At 34.7% G+C, this 12,922-nt stretch overlaps 1 protein-coding gene across 1 annotated transcript in view; it reads right to left on the reverse strand.

The window, feature by feature from the left end:
- LOC133332979 (mitochondrial carrier protein Rim2-like) overlaps nt 1-10,421 on the reverse strand; it is a gene marked incomplete at its 3' end in the record, with an annotated part of 44,440 nt that extends 34,019 nt beyond the window's left edge. The window contains exon 1 of the mRNA XM_061541335.1: nt 10,330-10,421. Within this exon, the coding sequence (XP_061397319.1) occupies nt 10,330-10,376 (47 nt within the window). The remainder of the gene's footprint in view (nt 1-10,329) is intronic.
- Between the last annotated feature and the right edge of the window lie 2,501 nt (nt 10,422-12,922).

The following is a 12,922-nucleotide window of genomic DNA, read 5'->3' on the forward strand; positions in this document are numbered from 1 at the left end:
TCAAAACAGCAGACAATGATAAACAATAATGTGGTGGGAAAACAAATAAAAAAAAAAATACCAAACAATTTTTTGCTGTTGTTATTTTTATTTTTTATGGGAACAACAACAAATCAACAAAATATATGTATGCCTATTGCGAATTATATAAAATTGTTTGTGATTGAATAAAATAAACAAATGAATTGTTTTTTTAGTCCGATTTGAAATTTAGTTAGAAATGTGGACTAAGTCAATGGGAAGTGCTTTGGGTAATTTTAAATTGGATGTTTCTAAAGTAAGTTCCATGTGCTTTGCAAGGTGTATAAGAGGGGAGCACTTATATATGATGGACATTACTGCAGCATTCTCTACAATATGTAAATCTACAATAAAGACCGCCTAAATTTTATTAATTTTACAAATATTAAATTAGAGTTAATTTACTTAAAAACGTACCCAAAAATCACTAAAAATCCAAATAATATCACCCCAAAGAGTTGGCTAATATTGATATTTTTAGAGCTGAGTCTTTACTAATATTCCCAAAATAACGAATATTCGGTGGTAACGTTATATGAAGAGGTATATAGTAAAGCATGAACCGATATATCCTATTTACAATACCAAACCTCCTAGTAGAAGTAGCAATTCTATGTGCAAAGCTATATCTTAGGAATTGCAAGTCTGAAACCTGCTTAAAACTACCAAATTACCGAAGTTTGGTATTGTGAGGAGTCTTCTAAAAAGTGGACCTATATTAATATGTTTTTCGTAGGAAAATGTGTTACCCAGTGAGAACCCAAAGTACAAAATTACACATAATTCGGTTGAAAACCATACCTGTACCTTGCAAAATACCGAAATTTAAAAAGTACCGTTATATAGGGGTTATCAGTTGACCAATAATAAACATTTTTAGTATGAATTTATTTCAATACCCAATGAAAACTCAAAATACCGAATTACAGCTGATTCGGTTAATTCAACAGAAAGAAAATAGACTCAAAAGAGCTAAAGTGAACTGCCGAATTTGGTTTTCTCCGATAAGAAAACATTCGTTGTCCAGCAGTTGGTAAACAAAAAAAAAAAAAAAAGAGATCGTGTTTTCTTGCCAAAGAGGTCAGCTGAAAATGTGCAACTTCGGTTGGCCGGCGCCATGGTGATGGTGTGGGCCGCCATAACAGCCGATTGTCGCTCTCCGCTCGTATTAATCGACCGTGGCATCAGAATAAATGCCGGATATTATCGCGAAAATATTCTGGAGTGTGTATTAAAGCCTTGGGCACGCAAACCTTTTAGCAGCAGACCTTGAACATTCCAACAGGACTCAGCACCATCGCACTCAGCACGGGCCACCCTAGAATGGTTACAAAATGAGGTTCCTCGCTACATTTCCATCGCACATTGGCCACCAACATTTCAGATCTCCGATCCGTTGGACTATTGTGTCTGTAGTATTTTGGAAAGCAAAGTTCGATCACCTCAAGCAAGCGTTTCGCCAGGAATGGCTCAAAATATCGCAGAGCAACATTGGGTCAGCAGCATTCATTGGCCGTTTGAAGGGCATAATTCGTACCAAAGGTGATCAATGCGAAAAAATCGAAACTTATTCTAAAATTTGATGATATTTCCGACATTTATGGGAGCTATATCTTTTCTGAACCGATAAAAAAAAATACTCCATGAATGTGTTGTTTTGGTAAAAATTGTCGACAGTCCAAAGCATAGGTAGTACTGTCACTATCTATGAGAAGGGAAGAACCATTCTTCACTTTTGTCAACCGCATGCAGAATTGAAGGAGGCACCTGCCATCATTGCAGTATTTAGATATGTGTCAATACTTATGAGTTCTTAAAAATTTAGAAAATTGTTTTCATACTTCTTTTCAACCCATATCTAAGGATTTTCTTTTTCTTTTAGATTTGATCAATTAGATTAGCTTTGGATGTTACAAACTCAAGGTTTCTTTTAAAAACTACATTTTACTCCCTATGGATTGATTTATTATTAATTATTCATAAGAAATTGCCACACCTCTCTGAACAAATTTCCAAAAAGACAAACATGTAACGCAACGATTACGCAGCAAATATTACAAAACGTACAATTTCAAATCGCTTCTATTTGTTTCTGGAAATTACAATCTCCATCGAGAGAAATATCTAGTATTTATCAAAAGCTTCATTCAGCCAGTCAGATCCCAATGCACAACAATTTACGTTTTGTATATATTGACATACATATAAACATGAAGAAGAAAGAGATTACAATAATATCTCGTTATCGAATGAACATTTGTATTGCGAAGATGTATTACAAAAACATTTGTAGCATGTAGAACGCTTTCAGGTATTAGCCAGAAGAATTTGTCTAAAGTTCATTGCCAAAAACTCAGAAAAAAATGATTAGCTTTCGCATTGATTTTTTCTATTTTTGAAATTATTGTTTTTTTTTTTTTTTTTTGGTTTTGTATTATATCTCATGAGTGTTTTTCTATTTCTTGTTCGATCATTCGTTTTGTTTTCGTTTGTTGACGTTTTATTTTGTTTGTTTTTTTCATTCTACAAAGGTTGATTATTATCAGAAGGAATGCTCTAAAGAACAAAACAATAATCGCAAGAAAAACGCACGTGAAGAACGCATGGGGTATTACGGTGGTGATAGATTATGTTAATGATGACGTGAATAGTTCGTATATTTCACAAACGTAAGTATAGATCTCTGTCGTAAGCACATTGGGACTGGGACAAATTTAAAATTCCCACAGAAAAGATGCTCGGAAAAGAACAATTTCGTTGGTTTAAGAATTCGATATTGAATGTATTTGAAATTGTTTTTATTTTTACTGATACGAATTCGCAGTTTATAGCTTTTTAAAATTATGCTCAGTAACAACATTCATCTACAGGGAACAAAGCTGAAATGCCTTTGAACGCTTCGACATATTGCGAATAATGAAAAATCCACTACATCACAATTGGGACTAAAAAAAAGAGTATCGATTAAAATTGTCCCTTACATATCAAAAATTAACATTCCAGTTGACCCATCAATATTGAAAACGTCCAACTTTTTCATTAAATATTTCCCATCATAGCTTACTTTACTTTTTAGAAGAAAATCTTTAAAAAAAATAAACCAAATAAAAACCAGTAAGGAAAGTAGTAAAGTCGGGCTGGGCCGACTATATGATACCCTTCACCACTTTGGGTATATTCTACATATGTATCCCAACAGACGACGCGATTTTGTTATATATCTATATCTGAACCGATTTCAGGGAAAATTGCCAGAGACTAATTTATATTACTTCAGTACGTTGTGTCATTCGGCCTTGCTATGGATCTTTTCACGCAGCTTAGGAACATCATTTTAGACTTACTTTAGTACTTCAGTAGTGTTGGCGGTTTATTTGGGATACCATTTGTATTTTGTTTTTATAAAAAACAACTATCTACTAGTGGGGAATGTATGGCATTGATTGCCGAGGGGTAAGGCAGGGAAGACTATAGTTTCGGATCACGCCACTGATCCTCATAAGTTCCCTTAGTTTTTTGTTGTGATATTCTCCCCAGAAGCTATTGCTTCTATACAAAAAACCTTTCAAACCCAAATGTCTCTTGTAACAAAGCGAAGTACTTAGCTGGCCAACGTACCCTATACCAAAATTCGTGCAAATCGAAAAATATATAGGGACTTTGGTGCACCAATTACATAAAATCGGACGAAAATATATATGGGAGCTATATCTAAATCTGAACCGATTTTCACGAAACTTTGCCACATCATTCTTGACTTAATTCAGTACGTTATGCCAAAATTCGTGCAAATGAAAAGATTTCCAGGGACTTTGGTGCACCAATTACCTACAATCGGGCAAAAATATATATGGGAGCTATATCTAAATCTGAACCGATTTTCATGAAACTTAGCACAAATTATTATAGACCTTATTCATTACGCTGTGTCAAATTTCGTGCAAATCGAAAGATATATAGGGGCTTTGGTACACCAATTACCTTAAATCGGATGAAAATATATATGGGAGCTATATCTAAATCTGAGCCGATTGTAACGAAACTTTGCACATATCATTCTAGACTTAATTCAGTACGCTATACCAAAAGATTTCCAGGGACTTTAGTGGACTTTTTACCTAAAATCGGGCGAAGCTATATATAGGAACTATATATATATATATATATGTGAGCTATATCTAAATCTGAACCGATTTTCACGAAACTTGGCATACATCATTCTAGACCTTATTCATTACGCTGTGCCAAATTTCGTGCAAATCGAAAGATATATAGGGACTTTGGTACACAATTTACCTTAAATCGGACGAAGATATATATGGGAGCTATATCTAAATCTGAACCGATTTTCACGAAACTTTGCACACATCATTCTAGACCTTATTCATTACGCTGTGTCAAATTTCGTGCAAATCGAAAGATATATAGGGGCTTTGGTACACAATTTACCTTAAATCGGACGAAGATATATATGGGAGCTATATCTAAATCTGAACCGATTTTTATGAAATTTTACACACATCATTCTAGACCTAATTCATTACGCTGTGCCAATTTTCGTGCAAATCGAAAGATATATAGGGACCGTTTACATTAAATCGGACGAAATATATATATGGGAGCTATATCTAAATCTGAACCGATTTTTCCCAATTTCAATAGGGTTCGTCCTTGGGCCAAACAAATGAGCTGTGCCAAATTTCATCCAATTCGGATCATAAATGCGACCTGTACTTTGTTTACAATTTAACATCTACAGACGGACAGACGGACAGACGGACGGACGGACGGACATGCATAAATCGACTCAGAAAGTGATTCTATGCATATTCTCAAAAGGAACCATGGGTATATCTCGATTATTTTTGCCTGTTACAAACATATGCACAAAGACATAATACCCTGTACCACTGTGTGGTGAAGGGTATAATTAATGAAATAAAAAACCACAATTGCCTTATCTTAGAAAATTTTATTTTATATTTATTTACCCCATTGTCTTACTTGTTATTTAAGATTAATATTTCAATTCCCTGGGATTTTCTATGCCTTTTTATCTTAATCCCTTAATATAAATATTTATCCACCATAGAAGAAATACAAAAATAAATATGTAGATAAGAGAATGAATGTCTCAATAAAGTGCAACTAATTCAGGTAAAGAAAAAATAAAAACAAATATCACAATATCTCGAAACAAATGTATATACAGAGCACATAAAATTGTTTAAATTACACAACGGTCGGCTGCAGAAATTTCTTGAATTATCATTGAAATTACAAAATGTTATGTAATTTGGAAGGGAAATTATCATTATGACTATTTGTGGCAGGATTTTTAGGTATTTGTGAGTACTCATTGCATTTATTGGAAAATTGTGGTGGACGGGGTAATGCATGATTCGAATTCGGTTAATATTGTTGGAAAAATATGAAGGAACATACCTAAAGTGCATCGAATCCTACGAATCGTAATTTAAAAAAAAAACCGCATAATGATACTAAACATTTCGAAACCAAACCAGTAAGGAAAGTTCAAAAGTCGGACGGGGCCGACTATATGATACCCTTCTCCACTATGGGTACATGCAAGACATTTTAATATCTACAATATCCTGTAGATATAGACATTTCGCATACATCAGTCGGGACCTAATTCAGTACTCTGTGTAAAATTTTGCTTCAATCGGACCAATATTGGGAGTTTGGTGCGCAATTTACCTTATATCGGACGAAACTATGTATGGGAGCTATATCTAAATCTGAACCGATTTCAACAAAACTTCGCATTCATCAATGACCTAATTTAGTACGCGGTGCAAAATTTTGTCTCAATCGGATAAATATTGGCAGTATGTTGCTCCATTTACATAAAATCGGACGAAACTATAAATATCATATTTAGATATAAATCTGAACCGATTCCAACAAAATTTCTCATATATCAGTCGGGACCCAACTCAGTACTCTGTGCAAAATATTGCTTTAGTCGGACCACTATTGGGAGTTTGGTGCACTAGTTACATGAAATCGGACGAAACTATGCCAAATTTCATACAAATCGGATCATAAATGCGATCTGTACTTTGTTAACAAAAATACATGGACGGACGGACGGACATGCATATATCGACTCAGAAAGTGATTCTATGCATATTCACAAAAGGAACCATGGGTCTATCTCGATTATTTTTGCCTGTTACATACATATGCACAACGACACAATACCCTATACCACAGTGCGGAGGTTTGTTACCATATACGACTACAAAAAAACCACATTACAAAGAATTTGGTTGAAAAACGCATTCAAGAACCCCAAAATACCGAAAATTGGCGGGTACCCTTATATGGGGGCTACCCGAAAAAGTGGACCTATATTTATTATTTTTAGTGGAGATATTTGCTACCTAATAAGAACTCGATGTACTAAATTAAAGTCAATTCGGTCGAAAAATACGATCAGAACCCCCAAAATACCAAAAATTTGGGAGTACCGTTATATGGGGACTACCAGAAAAACTGGAACTATATTTATAATTTTTAGTGGAATAATTTGGTACACAATAAGAACCGAATGTACAAAATTTCAGAGAATTCAGTTAAAAAACGAGCCCAAGAACCCCAAAATACGGAAAACTGGGGGTACCTTTATATAAGGGCTACCCGAAAAATGGACCTATATTTATAATTTTTTGTGGGGACATTTAGTACCCAATAAGAACCCAATGTACCAAATTTCAGCGTATTCGGTTGAAAACGCGCTCAAGAACCCCAAAATACCGAAAATTGGGGGGTACCCTTATATGGGAGCTATGCCTAAACGTGGACCGATTTTCTCCAATTTCAATAGGGTTCGTCCTTGGGCCAATTAAGTGACCTGTGCCAAATTTCATCCAAATCGGATCATAAATGCGACCTGTACTTTGTTAACAAAAATACATGGACGGACGGACAGACGGACATGCATAAATCGACTTAGAAAGTGATTCTATGCATATTCTAAAAAGGAACCATGGGTCTATCTCGATTATTTTTGCCTGTTACAAACATATGCACAAAGACATAATACCCTGTACCACAGTGTGGTGAAGGGTATAAAAACGGGGTCTCAAAAGTTTTTGCTTATTTGGATTCCCTTTGAATATTAAACCCCCAACCGCAACTTCATTATATATCCGAATCCAATTGGAATATTCTATACAAGAATATTTTCAAAATATTACAATTTATTTGACGGACGGACATGGCTAGATCTTAATTTCCTGACCGACTCAACTAGTCGGGATATAATATGGTTATGTTAGAAAATGTGCGACTGTCATAAATCTGTCGCTCCACTCGTAAACATATGGTCCATTGTGATCGCCCTAAAATACATTGTAAATATAGGTAGTTAAAAAGGCAAGACATAGTTGGTAGCTCAGCCATGACAAGTTTTTGGCAAAACTAGAAATGAAAAATAAAACCAATAAAGAAATTTCAAAAGTCGGACGGGGCCGACTATATGATACCCTTCACCACTTTGGGTACCAATCTGAAATTTATGAAAAATTGAATACAAATGGGCGTATTTGAGCAACCGTGGCATCCACCATTTGCTATGCTGAAACACAGTGCGCTATCTAAAATTTTTCTCGACACAAAATCGAATACAAAACTTTACATGGATCAATCTAGACCTAATTCAGTTGCTCAATCGGACAAATATTGGGAGTTTGGGGCACCATTCAGTTAAAATCGAACGAAACTATATGTGTGGGAGCTATATCTAAATCTGAATCGATTTCAACCAAACTTTGCATACATAAATTTGGACATAATTCACTACGCTGCGCGAAATGTTGTCTCAATCGGCCAATAATATATATGCGAGATATGTGTAAATCTGAACCGATTCCAACAAAATTTCGCATACATCAATCTGGGCATAATTCAATACTCTGTGTAAAATTTTGTTTCAATCGGACAAATATTAGCAGAATGGTACTCCATTTACATAAAATCGGACGGAACTATATATGGAAGTTATATCCAAATCTGAACCAATTTTGTCCAATTCCGATAGGGTCAACCTTCATTCAAATCGGATAATAATTGGGACCTATATTATGCCCACAAATACATGGACGGATGGACAGGCGAGCGGAATTTCATATTTCGACTCTGAAAGCGATTCTATGTATATTCTCAAAATGAACCATGGGTCTATTTCGATTCATTTTGCCTCTTACACAATCATATGCACAAAGACATAACACCCTGTACCATAGTGTGGTGAAGTGTTTAAAATGTGTACTCAAAACTTATTCCTTATAAGGATTCTTTTGGAATACTAAGACCCTACCCTATCGCAACACATTAAGTTCACTTTTTGAAAAGAGAGACCTGATTCTGCAATAACTTGTGATGATTTCTACAGCATCTATAACTCTTCTCTACCCAATGAAATCTATATTTTAGATCTACGCTTAGGGATTACCGACCAGATATTCAGATGTAAGCCCACTGCTCCTGTAATAACTTCAAGTCCATAGTTTACCTGCGACATTAGTAAAGCCTATATACCTTACATGAAAGGGTAGATATAAGTTAGAAGCATAAATTCTACGTAATGAAGATAAAATCTTGCCCTATAATGCATCAATGTGGTGACTGAAAGAAAGTTCACTATCAATGATAACGCCGAGACAATTTATTCTGTCCAAAAACTGAATCCTGTTATGTTGTATAAATACATCGGACTCAGGGAATACATGATTAGAGGGACGAAATCGAACATCCTTACTCTTAAGACATATTAATGCTTAGTGTCCGGCCGCACGTAGTGCACCAAGGCTGCATGAACAAAATCTTTGACGAATTTGTACCTTTGGGCATGGTTGTATCTTGAACGAACCAGGAATGGCATTGGACCAACGCGTAAAACTAAGCGACTACATATCACCAGTCCTGAGTTTTCACTATGTATTCCTAGTAGAGATGACTGGAACCGCATTAACCCTCCTCTGGACGTTTTTGTTTTCTATACAGACGGATCCAAGATGTACAGGTTGATAAAAAGTCTGGATGCAGAGATCACTGAACCGGTGACTATCTTTGTGGATAGTCAAGTGGCTCTTAAAGGCATCAAATTCTGTTACATCAAATCTGAGGACGTCCTCAAGTTTAGAACAGCTTTGGAAGTACACCGTGAATTCATGGTTATATAGTCCATATAACAATTTTTTGAAGACAGTTATTTACGCTGGCTTGACATATTTGGTGTAAAGTAGGATAACCATTAAAAAGTAAAAATATATCGTCTGCAAACAAATAGGTTGTACATTCATCAAGATTTTTGTGCATTGGCAGATCATTCACATAGAGTATGAATAGTAGTGGCCCTAAAACAGATCCTTTTGGGCAAATAATCTGATCTAACTCCATTATACATAACAAATCTGGTCCTTCCTCTCAGATAAGAGTAAAGAGAGACTGCATGCTGAATCACAAAAAAACAAACTCGTCCCTTAATTTAACTATTAATCGGTTATGGTCAATTAAATTAAATGCTTTGGATAAGTCCAGGGAAATAAGAATGCTCAGTTTGCCAACATTAACATTCTCCCTAATTTTATCCGTCACGCTTAGTAGCAAATGCGTTGTATTGTATCCCGGCCTAAATGCATACTGTGATTCGCATATTTTATTGGTACAGTGACGAATTATTTGCGATTTTATAGCGTGCTCAACAATTTTTCAAATAGCCGGTAAAATTGAAATCCGTCGAAAGTCTACCTGTCCACTTATGTTATTTGTCTTTGGGATAGGCACAACACCCCGACCTAGTTTCCAACACTGGGAATATGACGATGTCATTAAAATACAGTTAACGAGATCTGTAGAATAGTTGACAAGTAAGGAAAAATACTTTTAATAAAAGAAATCGGAATACAGTCAACTCCTAATGATTTCGATTTAATTTTGTGCAAAGCCTCAATCACATCCTCTTCATTTATACTAGCAAAAGAAAACTGGTTGCTAGAATTCAATAAGTTATCACTATCTACTATGTCAGAAGAATTTGAATCACCAACAAAAAGAGAATTTAAGACATTCGGATCAAATTCCATTTCAGTAGTATCACCACCAGCACACCCGCAACACTGTAAAATTCTCCACATATCCGACGAGTCTACACCATTAAATAATTTAGAAAAATATTTTCTACGATACTTCCTCATAACATTCATTTCTAAAAAAATTAAATTGGATTTTAATTATTTCTTAAAGATATTTTAAAATAATTTTATTTTTCCAACTTACCCGCCAGCTACCAAATGTATGATGGTATCCTTTTGTCCTTGGGACATTCTCAACGATATTATTTAAAAATTCCAGCACAAAATGAAAATTCCTCAAGTTATTGTCTGGGTTTAATAACTTCTTTTATATACGCGCAATCTTCACAACTCAACGAACTGTCAAAAAAATGAATGCGTTACGTATGTGTGTGTGTTTTGCACTTTTAGCGGCGGTAATGGTATGCGTAATATTTTTATTATGTTTTCAACTAGCAAAACAAAAATCGAGAAAATAAAAAAAAAACAATCGACCGACCGGCTGTTTTTGTGTTCTGCTTCTTCTTGTTTGCGCCGCACAAAATATATGGAACGAGTGAAACGATGAAAAACGAACAAAGTGTAAAAGAAGAATATTCAATCAAAACACACAGTAAAAAAAACCGGTAAAAATTTTCGAGTATGGTGCTGTGTGGTGTGCAAGCGAGCGAGGGAGGGGTATTTGTTTTCGTTTTTTGCACTCTAATGCTATTTTTAGATGCGTTTTTTATTAAATTTATTTTCGTAATAAAAATGACAATTTTTTTTAATATTTTTTCAGACGAAAAAAAATGGCAAAAATTTATTTCACAGGCAAAGGCAGGGGGTTTTGGATGCACAATTTATTTTTGTTGTTGTTATTCGTGTGCACAGTGAAAAAAAATCTGAGTTACGATTATTTTTGTTGTTTTGTTTTTATCCGAAATACGCAGTAACCCCTTTCTTTCTGATAACACAACTGTCATTCACTTGTATGTGCTGAGCTTAGTCGCGGGGACTGGAGGCAAAGAGCAAGTCAAGTACTTATGTGCCTGTGTGTATGTTGTTTTCTGCTAAATCACGTTTGTTCAAGTAATAAGTAAACACAGCAGTAAACGAACGAAAATTTACTCCCAATTACATGGGAGGGACAAATCGAACGAACATAAATTGTTTGGCACTTGATGTTTCAATTATTATTTGCACGTCACCCTTAGTATTCCGATTTAGAATTCAAAATTATTACACAAGAGGTTGTTGGTTGGTTGATTGGTTAGGGTATGATTTTTTTTCTTGCAAGATATTCTGCCGCCACTCGAATGTTTAAAGCACCAATAATAGAAACAAAACAAATCTCAATTGCTGATGAAGAATTTTGGTTTTTGTTTTTCATCTAACAAGAAAAAAATCATCAACAACGAGTTATGTAATTTTTTTATAGTCGAAAAAAAATCTTTTACAATAGTCGTTTTCTTCGTTAGATGTTACCCCGGAAATTTTTTTGCACACAATTTGTATTTTTTCTTCATTGACACCTTCACACCAAATGTTGTGCACTGTCTTGTCGTCTGTTGGTTAATCAGATGGACGATGGGTGGTTCTTCTTCTTCACTACTCAATTTGCGTTATGTGTGACCACCAAATACGAGCAGCTATTTAGCTTGCAAGCACATTGACATCCAATATAATTGTTTCGAGGCTTTTTTTCTTCTTCACAATTTCGCAAATATTCTTTTTTTTCAACAACGATATTTTTTCTTGCTTCTTCACATGTGTTTTTGTTCTCGAAGAAACGTATTATTTGCACAAACACAAATTGTTTTGCATAATTTTTGTTTTCTCTTTGCAAACTCTCTGCGTGTTTTGTTTTCCAATTGGACTTCTTCTGGTTGGTTGTCAAAATAAATATTGCAATTTTATTTTTTCTGTAATGGATGTTGGCATGACCATGTATGTGTAAATGACATTGTTGTTTTTTATTTTTATTCACTCGTATTTGTTGTTATTTTATCGCGCGCGCTAATCTTTTACGATTCGTTCTACCGTTGACCGTCGTTCTCATTGAAATGATTATTTGGATTCTCTGTCTTTTCTCTGTTTGGCTCAGGGATAAGTAAATCGACTTTTGACTAATCGATTAATCGATTTTTTTATTGAATAGTCAACAAGTCGAAATCGACTTTTGATGAAATCGCAAAGTCGCCTACAAAAACTTAAGTTATAAATATTTTTATGAAAAATATCTTCACAATACATATTCTATGACGATTAAGAATATTATAAATGATTTTATGCATATTTTTAACTAAAAAAACAACAAAAAATGCAATAGGGAATCCTAATGATAACGAGGCATGCTCAATCAAATATTGCCACGGAATTTATAAAGGCAATAAGGAATGAAGCCCAATTTGATGCATTTTGGAGGCGAAATACAGACATTTTGTGTGAGGAAAAAAAATATTAAAACTTTTGGAAAAACCACATAGCCAGATTTACCTGATGAGCCGCTTAACAGTCAAACACTCAAATAAAATCTGAACCAACTTCAAGACAACTTGACACACGACAAATTATAATTAGTTCAGTACATTGTACAAAATTGTGTGCCGATCGGCCAAACTTTGGGTCTTTAGTGCACAATTTACATTAAATCGGACGAAAATATATATGGGAGCTATAGCTCTGAACCGATTTTCACGAAACTTAGCACATCATTCTGGAACTGATTCAGTACCTTATGCCAAATTTCGTGCAAATCGAAAGATATATAGGGACTTGGGAGCCACATTAACCTTAAATCGGACGAAAATATATAT

Source organism: Musca vetustissima, unplaced genomic scaffold, assembly GCF_032173495.1.
Source record: "Musca vetustissima isolate MV318-11 ecotype Yass unplaced genomic scaffold, APGP_CSIRO_Mvet_v1 utg170210, whole genome shotgun sequence".
Lineage (NCBI taxonomy): Eukaryota > Metazoa > Arthropoda > Insecta > Diptera > Muscidae > Musca > Musca vetustissima.